The sequence below is a fragment of the Rhopilema esculentum genome, chromosome 4 (genome assembly GCF_057945365.1).
Source record: "Rhopilema esculentum isolate cy_ngs chromosome 4, ASM5794536v1, whole genome shotgun sequence".
Classification (NCBI taxonomy): domain Eukaryota; kingdom Metazoa; phylum Cnidaria; class Scyphozoa; order Rhizostomeae; family Rhizostomatidae; genus Rhopilema; species Rhopilema esculentum.
In genome coordinates, this window is record NC_142818.1 from 109,212 (window position 1) to 132,764 (window position 23,553).

At 36.9% G+C, this 23,553-nt stretch overlaps 2 protein-coding genes across 3 annotated transcripts in view; both read right to left on the bottom strand.

Moving 5' to 3' along the window:
* The window catches only part of LOC135690621 (uncharacterized), a 34,006-nt gene extending 28,283 nt beyond the window's left edge, over positions 1–5,723 (bottom strand). Inside the window, exon 1 of the mRNA XM_065208222.2 lies at positions 5,548–5,723. Coding sequence (XP_065064294.2) covers positions 5,548–5,590 — 43 coding nt within the window. The 5' untranslated portion in view covers positions 5,591–5,723. The remainder of the gene's footprint in view (positions 1–5,547) is intronic.
* A 2,497-nt stretch (positions 5,724–8,220) lies between these two features.
* Positions 8,221–20,948, bottom strand: LOC135690813 (uncharacterized). Of its 2 annotated transcripts, none has more exons than XM_065208483.2 (2): positions 18,145–20,943; positions 8,221–12,808 (listed from the first exon to the last, which is right to left on the bottom strand). In XM_065208483.2, the coding sequence occupies exons 1-2, from the start codon at positions 20,457–20,459 to the stop codon at positions 12,640–12,642; spliced, it is 2,484 nt and encodes an 827-aa protein (XP_065064555.2). In that variant the 5' UTR covers positions 20,460–20,943; the 3' UTR covers positions 8,221–12,639. The 2 variants fall into 2 exon arrangements, with proteins under 2 accessions (XP_065064555.2, XP_065064556.2); XM_065208484.2 differs by lacking the exon at positions 8,221–12,808 and adding an exon at positions 12,815–16,534 and having other exon boundaries at positions 18,145–20,948.
* Positions 20,949–23,553: the final 2,605 nt, after the last annotated feature.

The window sequence follows — 23,553 nt, forward strand, 5'->3', positions numbered from 1 at the left end:
GCCAGTGTGGATTTCAATCCGCGTGGCATAGTTCGGCAATTATTGATTGTTAATTGAAAATTGAATTCTAAAGTTGTAAATGGCTTTGAAAAAAGCAAACATTTAGTAAACTAAAGCTTTTCGTCTGACACTCTTCAGAGTTTAAAACGTCAGAACATAGATCGAAAACTCTACGCTAAGAAATATATATACCCAGTTGTGGATCGAAATAGGCCAATCAGAAACACGAGCACATGACTGTAAAGGTTGACCAATCAGTGCCGCTTGCCTATTAGAATGTTACCAGTGGAGGTGAAAACGAACTCCTTTTGTCTACACAGTAGCGGTTTTTCGTGCTTATGTAGATAGATTCTAAAACTGCTAGGTGGAATGACGATCGGGCTTTACCAATAATTCCGAAACATGTCGCCATTATAGTTTTTTGCACATTCTGGGTTTTCTAGCAAATGCTGCCCGATAGCAGAATCGCAAGTTTTAGTTGTAATTTTAGATTTGCAAGACCGAGGTGGCTGTTCTCTTCGGAGATAGGTCTTGTTTCTAATATTAGATGGAACATGTTGTTTTATCCTGTCCTCCAATCTTTGGGTGGTGCGTCCTACGTAGCCAGAATCACACTGGCACGTAAATTCATATACAATAGAACTTTTTTTGTGGCAGGAACGCAGTCCTTTTGAATGGACGGAAGGGCCTTTTTCGTACTATAAACAACACGTGATAGACGAAAAGCTTTAGTTTACTAAATGTTTGCTTTTTTCAAAGCCATTTACAAGTTTTGTACCACCAAAAGATTGTTTGAATTCTAAAGTTCTTGCTTCACCGTGAATATTCCTTTAAAAGTTGCAATTGAAAGGTGGTCAATTTTTCCCTTCAAAATACCTGCCAAAAACCACTGTAAACGCTGGTATTTATAAAATTTCCAAAACAGCTTTGTCAGCCCTTTCTAAAATCGAAGCTGCGTATGAGAAAACCAGACAAGGGAGGTGAAATGTGAATAGATGGGGGAAAATTTCCATTGCCTTGTAAATGAGCCTTTTTCGTACTATAAACAACACGTGATAGACGAAAAGCTTTAGTTTACTAAATGTTTGCTTTTTTCAAAGCCATTTACAAGTTTTGTACCACCAAAAGATTGTTTGAATTCTAAAGTTCTTGCTTCACCGTGAATATTCCTTTAAAAGTTGCAATTGAAAGGTGGTCAATTTTTCCCTTCAAAATACCTGCCAAAAACCACTGTAAACGCTGGTATTTATAAAATTTTCAAAACAGCTTTGTCAGCCCTTTCTTAAATCGAAGCTGCGTATGAGAAAACCTGACAAGGGAGGTGAAATGTGAATAGATGGGGGAAAATTTCCATTGCCTTGTGAATGAAAAACTTTTTATGCAGATCATAATTATTCTTGATGAAAAGCAGGTACCAAATTGAGTAAATTTGGTTTTGAAAAGAATTACCAAAACCGGATTAACTGGCTTCAAGCGGCTGCTTTCTAGAATGCTGGTGGTTGATGTCACCCAGTCAATGTTTTCTTGTTGTCATGGTTAAGTTTATTTGTAAGTTTGTTGTCATGGCAAAATGATTTTACTAATCGCGCCCATTTCCACTGAATCAGCAAAATGGTTGTGACCGGGCCCTATCAACACTGTCACTGTTATCACTATGGCATCGCCAAGATACTACAGCTAACAAAGTTTAGGTTGGGTTTGATCTTTGAGAAAAGTCAAAATCGCTAATTCAATTTCATTAATTAATTTTCATATCTAAGAATTCGAGTAGCCTAGAGTTTGATAGAACCTTGTGGGGGGAGGGGGGGTTAGGGTGGTGATACAGTTGTGTCCCATAACGCAATGTAAAGGAATTTAAGAAATATCAAGGAATCCTGATTGACAGGGAATTTTTCCCAACAAACTGGTATACAGGGTAACCGGATGTTTCTCACCTGTTTCCACTTCCTTGGGGTAAAACCTTAAGATTTTGAAGGGTGTCCAAAAACCTTTCTCCCGAGAAGTCATGTGATCGGTGACGCAAATAGTAACAGTAAAAAAATGAACAAAAAATGCCTGAAAGCTTATATTCTAAAATCAACGCATTAAAGACTATCATGTGTCAATGTTTTGATGACGTCATTATATGCACAAGTCACAAGTACAGAAAATTGGTAATTTCCACCATTTTGGACTTTGGATTTCCATGTTGACAAGAAGAAAGGGCGCAAGTGGTAATAATTTTTTGCACGTAAGGCTTTCGAATTTTCGTGTCTATAAGCAAAAGAGCCAATCAAGATAATTTTAACAAAGATTGATAAACACGCATTATATTCCACATCAAACAATTTTCTACTACCTTAGCGGTAACAGTAAAGCCAATTGGAATCTGAAGCAAGCAAGCCAGTAACCCTGGACGCCAAAGATATATCAGTAATTTACATCCTCATAAGCTATTTTGAGGACATACTACAAAATAGTCTCTTGTCGTCCTTCATTTCCGTTTGAAAATTTAAATTTTTTATAAAAACGTAACAACCACGCATTTCAGGTTAAAGCTTTCGTTTTAAAACAATAAGTTTACTATACACAGTTCACTATACAAAAGAGATTGCAATGATGCAAAAAAGTAGGGAAAATGAAGTAATGCAATCTAATTGTTCGTCAAATTGAGAGTGTGTGGTTTATGATATTAATAATTCATTAATCTGAGGGTTTGTTAACCTGATGTACTTACGTTAGGATATGTAAGGCAGAATTGACGTTAAGTCTCATTTTGCTGGAAAGTTTATATATAAAAATGCAATTTATTGAGATTCCACGTTATTTCAAAAAACTTTACAGTTAGACTTTTGTCCCGCATTTGCTTTAACAAAATTGGTCTCGTATAACAGCAAAAAGGACTTTTCATAGTATTCGTTGTAAAATAAGCAAGAGAGTGAAGCATAAACCCTGCCGATAGTAATAATTTGCCTTATAAGACATTTTTATAACTGAGTGGTGGATTGAGACAACAGGTTCATGATAGTTGTTAAGGCTGCATCATGTAATTTTCTTAGTTACAAGCTGCTTAAGCTTCAGTATTACAATTGAACTTTGCAGCAATGGAAATTTAAGCTTGAATGTAAAGACCAGAAATTATAAAGATGATATAATTTAAGTGCTGATCAGTGTCTTAATTAATGTAAATCTTTATTATCCTAAATTCTACTAAAATTTATCTGAGGTCTGGGACCAGCAGCTTCTCTGATCCATCACGCGGGGCAAGTAAACTGCGTCAGCACTACGTCAGCACTACGTCAGCACTTGAAGCTGTTTTGCATTGAATTGAAGCATTGAACCAGAATAATTTTCACTTTATTATAAGACATTACAACAAATTTGCTCCTTTTTGACAGCACTTGCCTCCGTATATGTCAATGCTCCTGCCGTCTATCTTTAATAGTCACTTATTATAAGTTCAAAGAGAGACCTTTAGAGATGCAAATTAAATAAATCGAAATTTGGACATTAAGTAGAAGAAGTGAAGCGTCTTTGAAACGCTTTAGTCTCGAAAGAAACTATTTGTTATTTCTGAAACATCTCAGCACATCTATCGTGCGTGCAAGTAATTTGTCATTGCATAGTCAATAGATTTTTTATAGACTATGGCCTTTTTTTATCCGCTGAAACAGCGCAGAGAGAAAAGGATTCAAAATTGAAAGGGCAATGTACCCGTTTTAGATTCAAACTGGAAAACTTTTAAAATTCCATCAAACTGAAGCACCATGGTCAGGGTTCTAATGATGTCACTCTTGCTTTGGTGCTGGCAAATTATCAAAAGACTGAAGAGATGCCCGTAGCCTTATTTTTAAATCTAGTGCTTTTTCAAACATTGTCCTACATAGATAGTAGAACAACCTTTGTTAAAATGCAAAACAAAACAAAAGATGTTGTATAACGTGCAAAGAAGAATTACCCGCATGATGCCATTTTTAAAACCAATGGCATCATCGGTGAAAGGTTTGTTCGATCACAGGCAAGGTAGAAATTTTCTCACCATGCTAGAGCATACAAAATAAATTCTCGCAAGTATTAAGCAAACAACCTAATCGTGATCGCCGTTTCAATTCCTGTTAAGTTTCAACACTAGAAGGTTTTTATTCCACTACTTTTTGCACTTCAAAATTGGAAAAATACCAGAAAAAAATATTAGCTGACATACTTGCGGCTGTCAAATGCCTTCTGTTTCAAATAGAATCTATTTTTGCTGCTGCAAACAGATTTTAAGTTGCTCGCAAAAACGTTTTGCCCGAAATTTTTAATTGCTTTTTTAAACATCAGTTTTCATCTTAATTCAAACTTTTCACCAAAATGTATTTTAAAACATCATATTGACAAGATTTTGCTTGAATTTCTATGGTGGCTGTAAATGAAATCAACGAGTTCCCTTAGAGATTTATGTAGCTTCGTTGCAGACGAATTATTGCAATCACCTTTAAAGCTTATTGTACCTGTTATTCCTTAAAAGGAATCACCTTTAAAATTCAGAACATGTGTTATTATAATAAAATCTATCATGCGATATATATCATATTAAGCGAACTTTTTTATCCTTCTTTCTGAAAATTTGGAAGAAGCGTCAATTTTATGGTGCTTTGTCAGTGGCAGAAATAAATGTAGAAGGAAGAGTTATCTGTTGATAGCCTATGAAAATTGAGACAGAAAAAGTTTTCTCGCTATTTTCGAGTCTTTCTATTCTAATCTTCCCTCTTTTCTTTCAAGCTTCAAATATACTGCGTTTCATGCAGCTGCAATAATTCAAAGAAGGTTCCTTCTGTCCAATTCCATTTTTAATCGTAACTTTTTGCAACGTATCCGGTTGACAATTACACCACCTGCTGCAAGATAGCTGAAAATTCAGAAAGATCAGGACCGGTGCATGTTGTTTCTGCCGGAACACCTCCGCAACTCTACAAGCATTGCAAAATCCAACATTCCAAGCTGTGCTTCAATCGAAAGTTACGCTAAAACATGTGCTTAAACGTGAGATTTTCCATAGGCAATCACTTAGATTCGCTCACGTTCAGCATATTTCTTGCTAGTTGTTAATTGCAGGTATTAATATTCATGATTGCTAAAGACCAACTATTATTTCAAAGACTACAAGCAAAAGTTTGGAAAAGTGATCAAAGCGAGCTCGACAAGTATTCCTGAATAGGATTGTGGAACCTTACCACCAGACTGTATATTTATAGCCTTGATCAAGTAGTTCTTGTAGCGGATCTTGTAGCGCACAATCAATATTGACAAAACCGCACTCGTTAAGTATGCTTCTGATTTAAGTCGATAGTATTACTTAGCTGAAGTCATTATAGTATTACTTAGCAGAATCATTGCTATTTCAAACAGGTAATTTGACTGCGAACGATTCGTGGATCACGGAAAATCATCTTGATAGAATAGTCTTTAAAAGATTTTAAAATGCTGAAAAACAGGTACTTTCCAAATACTTTCAGTGTCGATCTGTGTCATGTTCCAATAGAAAGTTTATTAATCAATAACACTCACAACTCAAGCAGTACTTACGAATAACTGCGAACAGGACTTTTGTTGCAAAGACAGCTCGCATCTTGATTGCTTGGCTGCAGTATCCCTATGAGCGACTTGGGTCAAGTATCTTCATATGGCATGTTGTCTCGTTAAGATCTGAATTCATTAATAAGTAATACATTTAGCTGGACCTGCAGGGATCCAATTCACATTCAACAAAATGACAAATAAAAGCATGATTAATAGATTATTCTTGTGGTTACCTTTTTTATCCTAATAAAGAGGTTCGATTTGTAATATTGATCTGGTCAATGGTTGAATTTGCGAAGAGGAACCTGCAAATTCAGGAAAATAACCATTTCAATGCTGTGAAAGGGCAAATCTCTGAAGCTTGCAACCACTCTCAAAGACAAACGTAAATTGTTCTGTTGAAAGTTTTACTTGCACTAGCAAAGCGCAAGGTTTTAATAAGAAACGTATCTAGCGGTCTATTACCGAACTTCTGCAAACATTGCCTAGTTTTTGTACTATGTGCCAGGCAGCATCGAGGCTACCGTGCGTGCAGACTCTAACCTCCTTCGTGGAATGCAACTAAAAATAATGTTGACACCATACTATGAACTTATAATCAACTGTTAAGAAAGTCACTGAGAGCCAAAGCGTTTTCCTACGAGGGAGAAGACATTTAGTCTGACCGATAATGGGGCGGAAGGAAACTTACAAAGGTAGGAAATTTTCTGAGGACAATTTTTGGGAAATTAAACTATTTGGGAAAAAAGTTGGGGCATGAAACCGAATCAAACTTTGTGAAGAGCTTTCTCAAATTTTTGGCAAAATTATCCATGTTCTATGGCTCCTCAAAATCAGAAAAGTCAAAGATGCTGATTTTGAGGCATATAATCCTGGGCTGTGGTGTGGCTTCTTGCTTCTTTGCAAAAAGTGTCTTCTGGCAAGCACGATAGGAATGTGTCTTAAGGCATGCTTATTTGCACATATTTTTCCACCTTGCAATCTATGAATAGGCAGGCTGGACTAAATCATCGCAAGTTTACATGCAAATTCTACCCCACCTTCAAGCGTATGGCTTCTCTTTTACCCTACCTTTGAGCTTTTCCCTAATACCACAGCAGGTCATTTATAGAATGCTAACCCATGTACATAGGTAAGATCTTTATTCCACTTTCCAAACAGTTTAATATTTACATGAAAAAATTTCATCCCAAGAGGTGCGATGCGACTCGGCAAGCTAAGAGCAGAATCGACCAATGTACATGATTGGTTAACGATAATCTTTCTGCTGCGCCAGAGCCGTGACATTTTATCAGTTTCTTTTAAAGAAAGCAGCATATTTTTATTCATTTTATTCATGATAGCCTGTTTCGCAGACTAGGGCATCATGCAATAACCTCCCCTAGATTAGAAAGGAACTTTTCTCTGTTAAATGTAACAACGAATGCTTGTTAGATTATGAACCTTCTTCCATACTCAGGGGCGGTCTGGCATCATTCTGACAGGGTGGCTAGAAACTAAAAGTGCCCGGTTCACGGTGTGACAGATGAAATTTGTTGACCCACACCCATTGCATGCTCAATCGATATCAGATACGGTCAGTCAATTTGAGATGATCTTTAATTTGAGATGCAACTTTTGCAAGTTTGTACTGTATTTGAATCAAATGCTCTTTACAGGTAACCTAACCTATATGCACAATAAAAACATATATATGCTACTCCAATACAATTCTGATAAGACATTTAAATAGTAGTTAACAAATGTGAAATTTACAAATTAGGCCAAGAAATACAACCTGTTTGTCACCTTGTAGTCCTGTCATCAGTTTAGTAACTTGACACAATTTCAAAATCAGTCACCTCAAAACTCATACGCACTAAAACATCAGATACAGGACTCTAAAAAGGTGCAGCCTGTTCTTGACGATATCCAGCTCCCTACATAGTTTTTCGCAAGAAACATATGCAGCAAAAGTGTCATCTTGCATTTATACGCAATGTTGCGCGAGGCATGGCTGCAACATGCATTCTATAAAAGGATAACGTTTTGAACACAAAGGGAATACAGCTGGTATGCCAGAAGTTTATCCCCGAGCGCTTCCAAGTCGACATATGTTACACTAGAAGGCTTTTATTGCTTGCCAGCATAATTTTAGCTTCGGCAAATCTTCAAGGCTGTAATATTTACCACCAAATATAGGTAGTGATCTCTGGTTCGTCGAAAACCTTCTTTTAATCTATCGTAGCCTTTTTTTCCCAAACTTGTATTATATACCTCTTCATCATCGTTGCTTACCTTTTCGGGCAGTCACTTCTCTTCTTTTCCGTACAAAGTCCAGCTCATGAGCAACACCTGCTCATTGTTCAGCCATCTTGTCAACAAACCTGACTATTTTCTAAAAATCTCCTCTACCTTTACATTACATATCGGAAGGCCCGGATTGCTATTGCTTTTTTATACTGGGACACACCTGTTATATTGGGTAATAGGCAGCTTAAAAATTCCCAAAGCTTTGTGCGGTTTTCCAGTAAAGAAAGAAAAGATAGGAGCTAAAAGATATTATTCTTCGTCGTTTTCTTTATCAATGAAAATCAGTTTATGACGTCATTTGTCTTTTAGGCCTACGCTTTGTTATGCGATGACATAACCAGGGAGAACCCCCCACCCCCCCCCCCCCCCCATTGGCAAGAATTCTCTTTGAAAAAGAGTTTTTTCTGGCATTTAAAAGGGTTTTGACTCCCAATTTTCCCTTGCGCAATTCGTCTTTGCCCCCTTTCCAAAATCTTGCCACCCTAGCTACGCTATTGGGCATCTGATAAAGTAAGCAATTAAAATTTTATTATAGTTCTGGAAGCATTAGAGATTGATGGAAAAGATCTACAACTGATAGAGAACTTATGTTGGGAACAGAGCGCATCCATTAGAATTTAAGGAGAGACCAGCAAGTTGACATCAGTTATGAGAGGTGTCAGACAAGGATATGTGTTATCCCCACATCTTTTTAATCTATACAGTGAAGTCATTCCGAGGGAGATAAAGAATATGCCAGGTGTGAAAGTTAATGTTGTCAATATTAACAACTTTAGATATGCGGATGACACTGTATAAACTGTGGAAAATTAAGCAGCACTGAATAAAGTTGTGTCAGAAAGTCAAAAGACAAGTCTTCAAATTGATGTAAAATACACAGAATGTATGCTTATATCAACGGAAAAACAAATGTTCCTTGTACACAGCAATAACTAACGTTTTGAAGTTTACGTATCTAGGAAGCTTGATAGCATTAGATGGAAAGTGTACCTGAAACCGAGAAAAGAATTGGGATTGCAAAGGAGGTTTTCGACAAGATGAATGCTGTATTTAAGAACAGGCAGCTAAAAGTGAAAACTAGGACCAGAGTGTTAATATGTTGTGTGTGATCAGTTTTACTCTATGGATGTGATGCTTGGACAATTAGTGAAAGCATGGAAGCAGTATTAAATCAATGGAAATGTGATTTAACTTTACATATCAATTTTACTGACAGAGTTTTCAATGAAGATGTTTTAAGAAGAGTAGGAGATGAGGGAAGCCTGATGAAGGTTATAAGGAAAAGACAACTGCAGTTCTTGGGCGTTCTATGCAGTTAATAACAATGAATATGTCGAATCCCATTAAAACCGTCAAGCTATATCGCATGGAAATATCGCATGGATATTTGCAAGTGCTAACGGAGTTGCGACGCAAGGAAAGCCTTTTCTTTTCCAGCTCTTCCTTAGCCTAAACCTTGTTTGAGCTACAGAAAAATTTACAAATCTCAATGTTTTAGGCTGTCGTTGCAATTTACGCAGCTTTTGCCCCTTTTATGTTATGGCATTGCGAGCTCCGGAATCGTCTAGTATAGACAGGAACAACGCAAGACCTCAAGAAGCAAGCCAAATATAGTTGATAAACCAAGCTTTTCAAAATAAAGTGCAAAAGCTCCTTAATTTTGCAGAAACGGGCAAGTATTTTTAGCTTATTTTTTTTCTAAAATAGATTGCAAGAGAGGCTGGCCGATTCAGGGGTCATACTGGTCCAACCAGAGTCATATTGGTCTGGGAGTCATAATAGACTGGACCGATATGATTTGAAGTACATCATCAGGTGCTGGTTTCAGAAGTTCAAAAACAACACGAAACAAGGTTCAAAATTCATAAACATAAACACCAAATCACCAGATGATGTCAGATACTCCCTTGATAACAATAGAATCAAATAACAAAAAAATCAAATGCAAGAGAACAAACTGGCTGTTGCTTAGCAACGGCAGGTTGCTAGCATTTGTTTAACAAACGACTCAAGTAGTTTATTAAATCTACATAAGTTTGTTTAGATATTTCGGACTAGATGTTTAGATAAAACAATGTTAGAAATTGATCTAACGGAAAACGATCCCAAAACAGGTTATCTACAGTCAAAATGATTGCAAATCCTTTATCTAAGGACGTATATCCGTCCTTTTGCAACTCATTTAGAATTCTATGCTGCTATAGTGGAGATACCGGTAGAGAAGAGCTAGTTACACCGTAGGACAAACTAGGAGCCATTGTCAAACTTTTTACTGGACGACAATACATAAACCGTTTGTAACATAAGTCGCTCTGGGATTTGATTTGCGAATAGTATGAGATATCCAGCAAACATTTGCTTAGGAACATATTTCTAACGAAAAAACAATCCAATTCAATCACACTCTTAGAATCATTTTATCACAAAAATCAAAATAAATCTACAAATATTCAAAATATACAAACTTGAGATTTAAATCATACATCTTTATATGCTATGATCATTAATATATTAGCGATTCACCAGTAAAATATTACAGGAAATACTTCTAATAAACAACACGTGAAGTTAAACTTTGTGTAGGTTATAAGATAAAGAAATATATACTGACATAGAAATATACAATATGCTATCAGTAGAAGTGAAAAATTGTGTCTAGAATCATCGCGATATCGTATAATCTAGCCCATACCATATCGTTTACACTATAAAGCGACCTTCATCTTACACGTGATTTCATTATGCCAACTTTGCTCATCATCGGGTATCAGCTGCCTGCAATTTGCTATAAAACACGTGACACCGTCACTTTATAATATTATCAAGATAAAATAAGAGAACTAAGATAGTCTAACTAAAACCTCTCGATTTACTTCCTTTTTCGCATCCCGATTCCCGGTGGAACGGGCTCTGTTGTCCGACTTTGACAAGAGCAGCTTTGACAAGAGCAGGCCTTTCTAATCTACTTTTAAACTAATGTTCAAACGCTCAAACAATTGGGTTCTATCGTCACGCATAGCTGAGAACAATCAAATTTGATGCAAAAATAGATCATGAATCGATTACTTCGTCACTTCGCCTCCGAAAAGGACATACAAAAGCATAAAAAACACGAAAGTTGGTGAAGGAAAAGTAGCTAAAAACGGTACTAAAACGTGATAGAAATGTGAGAGCAACGGCTCATTCGCCTCGTCAAGTCTTGCTCTTGTCAAAGGTGGTCTTGTTTTGGACAACAGAGCCCGTTCATCCGAGAATCAGGATGCGAAAAGGGAGGTAAATCGAGAGGTTTTAGTTCGGCTATCTTAATTCTCTTATCTAATCTTGATAATATTGATACAGTTTCGTCACTAAACGTGTGAAACATCCTCGTTGTGTGAATTTGCAAAGAATTTGTCATTTTTATTTTCTCAAAAAAGAATAAAAAGCATTTGAATATGTTCACTTGTTTAATGCAAAGCGCACATGAGAAAGGGTGCCACTTTGCAAAGTCCTTCACTCCCATTTTTTCTAAGCATTTCAACTGTAGTGAGAGGGTTGAAGTTAGAATAAAAGATGAAAAAAGTTTTGAAATAAGGAAGTCGTCATACTTGCTGTTACGTAGCAAAAGTGAACAGGCTGCTTATGCTACATAGCACTGTAAATTTACAAAAAAGATTGGACTTGTTTTCGTTTGCTACGCTTGTCAGTTACTGATAAGTTTGTGAACGCGCTACTTCTTTAACGCTTGTTAAGGCAACTAACTTAAAGCAGCCACAGAATTCATGTTAAAAAGTAGATGTAAACCTAAACTTAACCAGGACAACAGCAACATAAAATGATTTTTGCGAGCAAAATCCGTTTAAAATTGTTTCTTTAATCTTTCGAAGCTAGAATTTGCTTAACAAGGTTTTCTAGAGGCACTTTGGAACTGGCTTGTTTCAATCAATGACTATAAAGATCGGTCAAGAAAGCTTTTCAATAAAAATTTAACCACAACCCCTAAAGTGATAGTTGAAATTGAGGATAGGGAATCCCATATTTTCAGAGTTTAGAACCGCGAACAATCTACTAAAACAAAACCTAACAAATTTCCTGAGCTGGCGCGGCATTCTTGCTAGTTTTGAAGATGCAAAAACAACATTTGCTGGGTTTGTCATCCGTTGGAACAACTAACTACTAATGATAGACATTCAACACAGGCTCACACAAAAGTGCTGACAGGCTTTAAAACCTTCAGCATTATATTACAGTCTTTATCTTGAAACAATTTACTTCAAATGACGAATTTTAATGCAAATACTTATTGAAAAACCAAAAGTTTTATCAAGCAGGCAATTCTCACTCGTTCTTGGGGCATGAGGACGTGAAAATGTGAAAACATTTTATCGATCACTGTTCTTTCATCATTACAAACAGTGCAGAAAATATTCTAAACGACCCAAACCTGATATAAACACCGACAAACTCGTCATAGAAAGCAATTAAAAGTCAAACGGCAAATGCAGAAGTAGATGCAGCAACCCATCACACGCATAACAACCAGACGGATCCTGCAATTGCTGAGTTTGTGTTGCACTTTTAATCCATAATCAAACAAATAGTAAAAGACTGACTGCCTGAAATAAATCTTAGCTAGTTTAAATGGTCCTCTCATAGACGTTCCTCAAGCCTGAACTGAAATTCATAAGTTGCATTCTTAAAAAAAATTGTTTATAATGGCACAGTCATAAAAAGCCGTTTCGATGTATTCCTATGACGTCAGACCATTTATCTAAAAACACCAATATTACAACGGACATGAAGATAAACCTTTTGTTTATTCAAACCTTATACTGACGGCAGTTTGACAGATGAGCCATTGTCATAATGAGTAATGCTACTTCCATCAACAGTGTCATCTGTTTCATCGTCCATTAAGACAGACGGCGTAAGGCATGCACTAGCTCGATCCATTCCAAATATACAGTTGCCTGTTGTGAGCTGCTGCTGCGGATACCTGGAAAACATTTGTTATATTGCTTGAATAAATCAACTGTGAAACAAATTCTTAAAAAAAATATCTCTGGACACTGATTAAATGTTGCACATTTGATTATTTCCAAATTATGCTTCATGCCTTTTTATAATAAGAGTCACATCCTACATTTGCTAAGTAGAGTCACATCTAATAAAATGGGCCTAGTCAAACTTGAAGAGAGATATAAAATAAGTATCAACGGAATATTTGCCATTATCAAACAAAACATTTCCACCTGTTCGTTGGCAGCAACAATATTTTATCGAGCATAGTTGCTATTTATCTTGATAGGTGCATTTGCTTGGCGAAATAAAGACAGTTTTCAAAAAGCAGTTACCGCTTCTATCCCAATGTGGAATCTAGCCCAGTGTCTATTTTTACGAAGATGATTAAACTGTTTTTTTTCGGTGTCTGTAATTAGGATTTTTGCAAGAATTTGAATTGTGCCTGGCTTGGGCTGCAAGTCTTTAGCAAGAAGAAATTCTGTAAGTTGAAACTGCACAAGTGACACTTGTGATATCATCAATTGAACAGCTTAGCAAAGGTATTATTTTGGACATCATTAACAATTCAAACGTATTTTTACACGCTAATAATATTGCTTGATCAGATAATCGTAAAAAGAATCTAAGCACTTTAGTATCAGGTGCTAAACATCGATAAAATGAAAGTTCTAGTTGTGGTTAGAGTTAAACAAATTTTGTTGTAGAACAGAATTAGGAATAAAATCCTTGAATGTAAGAATCAACTAGTTAACGAAAATGAACAATCCTATAGCAGGACTGCCGAAACAGTTAGCCGTTGAAAGCCTTCTGTTTAAACAATTGTAAAATCGTATCAGTAAATGGTTTCTCTTGAAATCTTTGCCAGGTCAGGATGACCGAAATGCTTCTCAAATTGAAAACGAATCATGGAAAGGCAGAACGGCGTGAACAACTGCTGCAAATACAAGCTTCCATTAATAAAGTGGACAATGTTTATCCACACGAAAGAACGATTGTATTTAAAGACAAGGTATGCCAATAAATTGTGCTGAGGCTATGTGGTGTCTGCGTGGCATAACATTGCCAGAATTCAATTTTAAAAGACAAGTCTAACTTAAAGCCCCTCGATTTATCTCCCCTTTCGCAGTCCAGCTCTCGGTGGAACGGGCTTTCTTGTCTGAAACAAGACCACCTTTGACTAGAGCAAGCCATGGCGAGGCGAATGACTCAAAACTCTTGTAAAAAATTTCATCGTGTTTTAGTTCATGTTTCTAGCGACTTTCCCTTGGTCAACTTTCGTTTAATTGTATGCCCTATACGGAGGCAAAGTTGCGATTTGATCTATTTTAGACCTATTGTTCAAACGTGATACCACGCCGTGACCTCAAAATCGTGATGGGAGACTTGAATGCCAAAGTAGGAACAGCAAAAACAGCCACATCAACCTATGGAACATCAGGACTTGGCCTCAGAAACGAAAAAGGAGAATCTATTAACGGTTTCTGCGAAGCAAACGATCTTGTCATAGTTAACACGCTTTTTGATCAACACCTAAGACGCCTGATAGAACTATTAGACATCAGACTGATTGAACCATGATAGAACAAAACTGGAAAAGCTGCCTGAAAGAAAGATGCAAGAACTCTACCAGGAGCAGACTGCAACAGTGACCATCAACTCCTGTCGGCTAGGATCCAGGTGAGACTAAAAAAGATAGCCCAACCACCACCAACACTACGCCTAGATTTCTCAACTCTAGGTGAAACATGCAAGGTTGACATTAACAACAGGTTTCAGGCCCTATTGGAATGTGACACGGACAAAATTCCCCCTGACGACTTCTGGATGTTAGGGAAGGTATGTCTAGAACAAGTTGCAAAGAATACCATTTAAAAATGCAAAAAGATACAGAATAACTGAATCTCAGAAGAGAAAAGAGCAGAAATTGAGAAACGAAGATGTCTGAAAGGAACAACTGATAAGTACAAGAAACAAAATGCAACCGTTCAAAGAATGACGAGAAAAGACAAAAGCAGCAAATCAACAGAGCCCGCCAAAAAATTGATAACCAACTCAACCAAAGATTTGTGCCGAGGCTTTAAAGATCTAACCAGAAAATACAAGCTAACCACCGAGACAATAAAAGATGAGAATGGGAACGCATTGTGCAATGGAGAAGATGTCAAAAAAGGTGGAAGAAATACGGTGAAGATCTCTATAAAGTCCATGACAATTTAATGCGCAACAACATTGTGTTGGACCCAAATGAAGAGGAACACGGCCTCTGCGAAGCGAAATCAGAAAACCAATAAATGGGTTAAAGAACAACAAAAGCACAGGTAGCTATCAATGAAGTGGCTGCGGAGCTTGTTAATAACGGAAGAGAAAATGTCGTCGAGTTTTTCCATGTTCTCTGCAAAAAGATTTGGAAAGATAGAAAATGGCACAATGTTATGAAACGAATGTTATGAAAATGGCTGGTGATCTAGAAAACATCGAAATGAGAGACCTTACTGTAAACGGTGAAATAATTAAAACAGTTGAAGATTTCATCTACCTCGGTGCAAATTTCACAAATGACTGTAATGACAGCAAAGAAATCAAAAGAAGATTAGCAATCGGAATAAATGCAGTCATCAGCAACAGCAACATCTGGAAAGACTGTTCCATCACACTCCAAATGAAGGTTCCAATACTACACACCCTGATTTTCCCTGTGGCAAAATAGGGCTGTGAATATTTTGTTCTCAAGAAAGCTGACAAATATAGATTAGAATCGTTTGAGATTTGGTGCTATAAAAAAAATCTTACGCATCAGTTGGAGAGCGAGGAAACCGAAGATTGGATCCTACAAAAAATCGGCCAAGCAGCCCTAATGAACAAAATAAGCAAAAGAAAATTGTCATTTATTGGCCATGTTGCAATAAATAAAGGCATAGGATATGATATCCTGTCTGGTATAGTGAGCAGTAAAAGAAGAAAAGGAAGGCCACGAAGGAAGCTTGAGAACGATATTAAGGAGGTTGTGGGAATGTCCATGGCTGAGCTGCTGCTACGTGCACAGGACAGAGACTTTTGGCAGACAACCATTTCGTTTGCCACGGCGAGCAACACCTGACCCTTCCGTTGTTGATGATGATTTTCAAACGTTCAAACAATGGATTCTATCGACAGTCCATTGCTGAGAACAATTGAATTCAAGAGAGTTACCTGCCTCAAGGCCTAGCCAGCCTATATATTTGAATATATCTGAAATTATATACTACTTTCTCCACAGAGCAGGGAACTGGATCCATGGTCTATCTTAAGTATTTTATGCAATACCCTGTGTACTAGATGTACGAGAATACCCTGTATGAAGATCTTTCAGTGATAGACTGTAGATGCTTCGAAAGTACAGTACCTTTCATTGCCTATCCTTAAAATATTTTCGATGTCATAACTAGAGTACCTTGAAAATTGGAAGTGAATGGGCAATCGTCCCAGCAACGAGAGCTCTGCCAAAAAAATAATTAGCCCCTGATACCTTTAGACAAGGCTTCAGCTTGGTGTCGAACACTTTTAGGTCTACGCTTTCATTGAAGCAGATAAAGTTTGGGGGTTGCCTGAAACCACTTGCATCTATTGCAACAACTGCTTGTGAAGAATGTTTTAATCCAATCAGATTGTTTCTTTACATTTTCAGCAAGCCAATTGCAACTGCGAAAAAGATAATAGCAGCCTGGAGAGAAAATAGCATCGGATCAGCTCGCATCTCGTAGAAAAAGCTGTGAGAAAAAACCACCGCCATAAAAAGTTATCGCCGAACGCGAAAATTTTCATTATCGCAGAGTTTTATGCAATTACACATAGTAAAAGAGTATATCTAAACCTTGCCATCCCAATTATCAAAATCTGGTCGCAAACCAGAGAAAAGTGATTAATCGTTTAGCTCATTTTGGTCCTGATTAAATCTACTTCCCTCACTTGTACCCCAAAACGACAGCATCATGTCATTGTATTGCAAAATAAGTCTTTCCCACTTACAGAATATGTAGATTGTAAAGTTTAAAGTTAGACAGTTAGGATAATTATGAAACTCGGGTTTCTTTCTCAATTTTGCTTTTTTCCTGCATGCTGTAAACCTCTAGACTGTCCGTCAGCTTTTTTTATACAGTTGGTATAAGAGTGTGGGAAACAGCAGAAATGCATATCCTAAAACAAGAATAGCGGTATAGCTACAAAAAACTTAGTACAAAATCATATGTTTATTACTGTTTTTACTATTTTGTAGGTGCAAGCAAAGATTTTAGCATTTATTTTTTATTTGTATTTGTATTTCCACCTAGCACCAGAAGGTAGTTTCTAGGGCACTGAGAAGCTATGCTTATCGAGCAGTGTCCTGATCCTCCCTCTCGATGTGACCACACCTCGTGATTCCTATGCCTGGAATAACAGAGAGTTTGCGACTCTCCTCGCTCTGGGTGAAGGTTTGGTCATGTCAGGGACTCAAACCACGGACCCTTGGGTCTGTAGTCAGTGCCTCTAACAACTGAGCCATCCTCGCACCTTAGCTCATAGCAAGGTTTTATAGAAGGATTTCGTCATGGAATTTTGCACCAATTGATTATCGTGGCTCGAAAATGTTTAAAAGCAAATGGTAAAATGCTTTTTCTAAGCCTACAATGGCCTGCGCTGTCTGGCTGCACTGAAGTACATGCCTTGGTATATGAATGATTTAGGTACCAATTCCTTTGCCCACCATATATTTCAAATGTATCTGTTAAGTCTATTAAAAAGAGTTGAAGAATTTGCCACTTTGCAAAATACAAGCTCAATGACGATCATTGTTGCATTCCATCCAATAAGATGATGTGAGCTCAAAAATGCTATTCTGAATACGACTTGTTATATCTCAACAGCTTTTTCGATTGAAGGCTTCATTCAAATTTCTGCAGGTCTTCTAGAGGTTTCAAAATCTTATTTACAATTAGTTAAAAGGTAACTTTTGAATAAACAGGTGAAATGTATGCAATTTTTCAAGCTTTGCATTTTGTTTGAATTTGTTTAACCACCTAGCAAGTGGATTGGAAAAAGACTGTTTTGCAATGCAATGTGAGGATCACTTTTTTGTGAAGTTCAACCAACCAAATTAATAAAAACAATTGAAAGTTCAGTTTCATTTCATTTTTATCAATCATTTTCTAAAACAAGAACCATTAAAAGTAGAGGCCTAAAGCAAATTATAATGCTTCAATTTTTTTCAAGATATTTGTATCTAGAGAAAACTTGATAGCTTTTTATTATAAAATGAAAGATTCTTCTTAACATAAAATGAAATAATTCATTTACCTTATCGGTGGCAATCCAACATCCTTGTTGTGCTTCCATCTCTTGACAAATTGTTCTGTAAACTTGACTCTGTGAGGAAACCTCTGTAATACTTTGAACAAGTAAGGGTCATGTCTGCAATTATTGAGCAGTTGTCTTTGTCCTGCTGGCTCTTGGCTTAGCTGGCACAAGGTTACCGCTGCACTTGCTTGAACAATATCAAATGGGCTACTGAGTAGTTTGCACAGCTTTGTTATTGTTCCTATGGATATTATGGCATTTGGGACACCAGACTTCAAGGCTGACAGACCAGATATAAGGTTGCTGCTAAGTGCTTGGACTTCTTCATTTTCTGAATCAAGAAGGTCAACCAATATTTTAATTCCTGTAGCTGATGAAAGTGCAGGAGCTTCATCAGGGATGATTTTTGAAAGAACACTCATCTGAAAAGCAGTATGTGCCACACACATTTTGTCTTTAGACATCAAGAAAGGAACAAAATGTTGGTAAGGAATTCCACCAGAGTAAGCAATTTCTTTCAGTTGTTTCTGACTATTAAAAGCAAAAAGTGCTAAGGCACTGCCTGATATTTCTTTAACATGGATGTTATTACTGTACAGCAATGTTAACACATCAATGTAACTAAAGTCAGTTGTCTTTGTGATAATAGAGACATTTTCCTTGTTGCCATAAGCTATAGCTCCAAGTGTGTAGTAGGATTCTGCCTGCTCTTTTTCTGTTCTTGCATTTTTGGCATAATTTATTATAATTCTCACAGCACCTTCATTCATACACATCTTCTGATTAACAATATGTGGTGCATAACCAGGGGCAATACATAAGCATCTTAAAGACTTCAGGATACTCAAAGCAACATAAGAGGGTGTAGTTGCATTGCCAAGTATATGCAAAATCCTTTGGATACCCCCAGCATTAGCAATCTCATCAATTTCTCTGCCAACTCCCTTTGTTAATGTTTGTATGCCTTCTGATCCATAAAAATGCAACTGACTTGGAACCGAGCTTCCAAGAAACTCAATGCACACTCCAGTACCCATCAATGTTGCTATTGCTCTTTGCTGGTGAAATTTATCTCCTGCAATTGCCCACAATGCTCCAGCTGTTGCAGCTTTTCCTTCTACATGTCTACTCTTTTTAAGAATTTTTATCAAAACATTGATAATTCCTTGCTTTAAGAGAATGTCTTGGTTTTGCTCATTTTTTTTTGCCAATCTCTCAACAGCAATAACAGCACTAATAACACAATCACTAGATTTTGACTTCAACATTAAAGATAATGCTTTAAAACCATTGAGCTCTGCAAACATGGCTTGGGCTTGTTTGTTGTCAGAGACAGTAGCCACTATTACTCGCAAAGTGGCAACATTCTGCCTTGGATCAGTTGATTCTGACATCAAATCTATCAAAACTTTCATACAAGCAGCCTTTGTACAGAAGCTTGTCTGCATTTTTTTATCGTCAGTAATTAACACTATTAATGTTGCCAAGCACTCCAAAACAAGTGGTCCATTTTCTTTTGCACTTTTTAGAATGGTCACAATTGAGGTTATGCCAGACAGGTCATCAATTTTATATTTGATGTCTTTGCCAGCGTGCATAGCAAGCATTCCTAATATCTTCACAGCTTTTAAATAAATTGAAGGTTCGTTTGCCAATTTCAAATTATCTATCAAAATTTCAATTCCACCATTTCTTAACACCTGATCATGCACAGAGCAAGTTTTGAAAATATTAAGTAATATCTCAAGGCACGTGTCCTTTGAAGAATCAATTGCAATTGTTGATTTAAGGTAGTCAAGTAGGGACTTTATGCCACTGTTTTCGACTATTTTTTCACAAAATGCAGAATTTCTTGACAACAAATGAATCGATTTACATGCTGCCATCTCAAGGTCTGCGTTATTGTGTTTTCCGGATAAACACTGAAATAATATGCTGAAGACATTTATGCCTATATTTGCTTCTATAAAAAATTCTAGCAAATGTGTATTTTCATTTAAAGACGATAACTCCACAGCCCCTAACATCTTGCGGTCCACTGCGTTTACATTTGCTCCAAGGTCTATCAAAGTTTCAATGATCTCTTTTTGCCCACTTACACATGCGATCAGAAAAGGGGTCAGACCCTGGCCATCTTCTGTTAATATTTCCAACCTGTCCGGTTTAGTATTTACAAAACGTAAGACACTCTTTTGATACCCATTAAAAGCTGCATGGTGCACGTGTGCCCAACCATTATTATCAAATTCTTGTTCCCTGTCTCCAATTTCTAGGCCCAGTAGTCCTAAACGTCCTTGTCCATGAGTCAGCGCCATGTTGGAAAACAGGCAGACCAACTTTTTATTAAGGCGCGATTCTCTTACTTACACAATATCCTTTGAACATATGTTTTATCAAGTGATCCATTCCAGTGTTATTTTGCAGTTTTGCGGTCATTTTTGAACGAAGGCCTGCAAGAGGTTTTCCTTCGTCCTCCATGACAACAGCGTTGTTGGAGTAATCTGTTATCGCTTAGCTACGTGGTTTACAATGGTGGCCATTGTTGAGGCCAAGCTGGAAAACAAATCATTAGCAAATGAACAGCTTGCAAAATAATGACATGGAAACAAATGTCAGTAAACAACCTTGGCAAAAATAGATAAAGCTGTGAAATTCAAAAGATTTCAGCCTGCACAAAAACAAATGGCATCATGAAATTCAGTGCCTTCTTAAAAACAATATTTGTCATAACTTTTGTCCACGTTATATCTTTTGAGTAATCCTTTGAAAAGATTGTTGCCAATAGAGATGAATTCTAGATCTTCTGGGGCTTCAGGGTTTTTAGATCAAGATTATTACAATCCTTGCTTTTACGAAGGCAGAAAATGTCGGCTATTGCGGGAGAGGGGGTGGGACTTTGATCCTACGATCTTTTCATATTCTGGAGCCAGAAAGCGTGAGTGTTAGAAAGAATTAGCTATCGGTACAAAAATAATCTTCCCAAGGTTGTACGTATATTAACGTGGAAGCGAGTAACGTTGATGAAATCGGACAATAGGATAACGTGCCACAATGAAAAAGTTAATGCGAAGTTTGACCTTTTTGCAGCGCTTAAATGCATAAATAAAAGAATCTTCTCATTTATTAATTAATCTACGTAGTAAGGCGCTCTTTGATTTTCCATTTATAAATGCACCCATAACTGCAGAGTTTTGAAAACGCCTTCTCGGCCTTCTCCCGGATAAAATTTTTCCTTCCGCCTTTTGAACTAAAAGTTTCTAAGAAATGGGAGTTAAGTAAAATCATTAATGGTTTGATCTTTACAGTTTGTCTGGAAAAAATACGAACACAACAGTACAACACATTCCTCTCGATTTGCATATTGTTGTTGTCAATACTGCTACAGCGCTGGACGTTTGCACTCTGTATAACTGTTTCTAGCTTTTCGAAGTGCTTTGCTTTCTGAAGAGCAATAATGGAAAACAAACCTTGTTTTGAAACATCGGTACTTGGTTTTTACAGATTTGTAGCCCTTTGCTAAAATTCTTAATGAACATAACTTTATGTCGAATGTAACATTCAAGTTTCTAAGTCTATCTCATTAATACACTTCATTTATCTTTCTGGTACGTAAATATTAGTCAGTTTTTAAACTTATATCACTCTCAATGAACTGAATAACCCCAAAGAACAGGGCATGCTGTGCTCCCTTATTTTGTGTCCATAGGAAATGCCAATATGTAGTGTCTTTATTCTACAACCTCCAATTCATGAAAAATAATAAGAACTTTAAACAAAAATAGACAAAAATATAGAAAGAGAAGGAGCACGTCACTTTGGAACACATGGACACATTGGTTACAGGGTAACTAAAATCCCTATGCCTCCACGAGGCATATGATTGGGGATGGAATGCAGAGGCGAAACTGCTAGCGGGTATGGGGGGAGGGGGGTGCTGCACCCCCAAATCTTCAAGAAAGCAAATTTTGTCGGGTAGATTTATGGCTGCCAGTGTATCTGTCGGGCAAATCTGAAAATTTTCTTTAGGTCGCACTTTTATTGCTACTTTTTGCCTTAACTTGGTTTTTGAATTTATGGTCTTTTCCCCCCATCTCTTTTTTCAATGTCCGCCCAGTTGGGGAAACAAAACAGAAACGAGGCAAGCAACAGCAACATATATATACATTTCTGTCTTTCGTCTCGACGCACACATGTTTATCTTCGCCTCGAGATGAAGTCTGAAGTATTGATCGACAGCGAAAGTATAGGCGGAAAGTAAAATGTGTTTGATGCAAGAAAGAAATGAACACAGGGCATATCCCATCCTTTCTTTTTGCAAAACAAGAGAGCTTTGTTCAAAATCTTTTGTTGTGATTTCTAAATTTTCCCTTCACAAGCCCCCCCCCCCCCCCCAACTTTCCATCCTGCCTCAGAGCCCATGAAACACTGACAATTTTAGAAGCATCATAAATCAAAGCATGAAGGATATGCCATCTCGGAATACGTTGTTGAGAAAAATCAAGCAATACCTTCTTTTCCAAATGTATGAAACTTTCATAATACATTAAGGAGTGATGCCCCAAAATTCTCTCAAGGTTTTACACTTACGGCCCGAAAGTATTGCACCCTTAGCTAAAAAATTGCCATACAGCCGCCAAAGTTTTTTAACTAAAAAATTCAAATAACCGCAACAAGTAACAGAAAGTTTTAATTAGTTCAAGCAGGAAATAATAGAATATTTATCAAAAAATTGTAGTTAAGATATGAATTGCAAAAAGCTTTCGAGTTTCTTCTATTTATGAACAATATCCATGATTACGAAAACACGCAAATTGAGCTTTGATGATAGGTGTACCTGTAAAATATTTCCATTAAAAAAACTTTTCTTTGTTTTGGGGATTTTGTTATGGTGAATTCAAAGATACGTACTTTGTGCTTGGGTATCTAAAATTGTTGAAATTCATTCCGGAGCAACCGAAAGTTGAAAATCAAACTCAAAAAATGCAACTGAAGCCCTTTTTTAGAAACATTTTAGTCTGCGTAGCTGTTTCTAAATCCCGAAATTTCCAAGCTGTGTTCTGTTGTTCCACTTTTATAAAATTGAGACTCTACTTCAATCTCTTTTTTGAATTGCTCTCTTAATAGCTAGGTGATTTAGAAAGTGAAGACTATTTTTTATAGAAGAGACACTTCTTGCAACTGCTTGCTTTTCAGAAAACGTTTATAGCCAGCAAGCAAGCAAGAATCTTCTGGGTCAAGACAGATTTCTGGGTCTTCCTCAATAATCAAAAGATTCAATTTTTTAAATGGATCTGGTCCCTGGTGGGGCAAATTTCCTTAGTGGTGGTGTGGTAGAGCAATTATACACAGGCAGTTTCAAATTAAGAGAAACTCACTTATTTCATCTAAGGCTGCCCAGCTTTTATATCT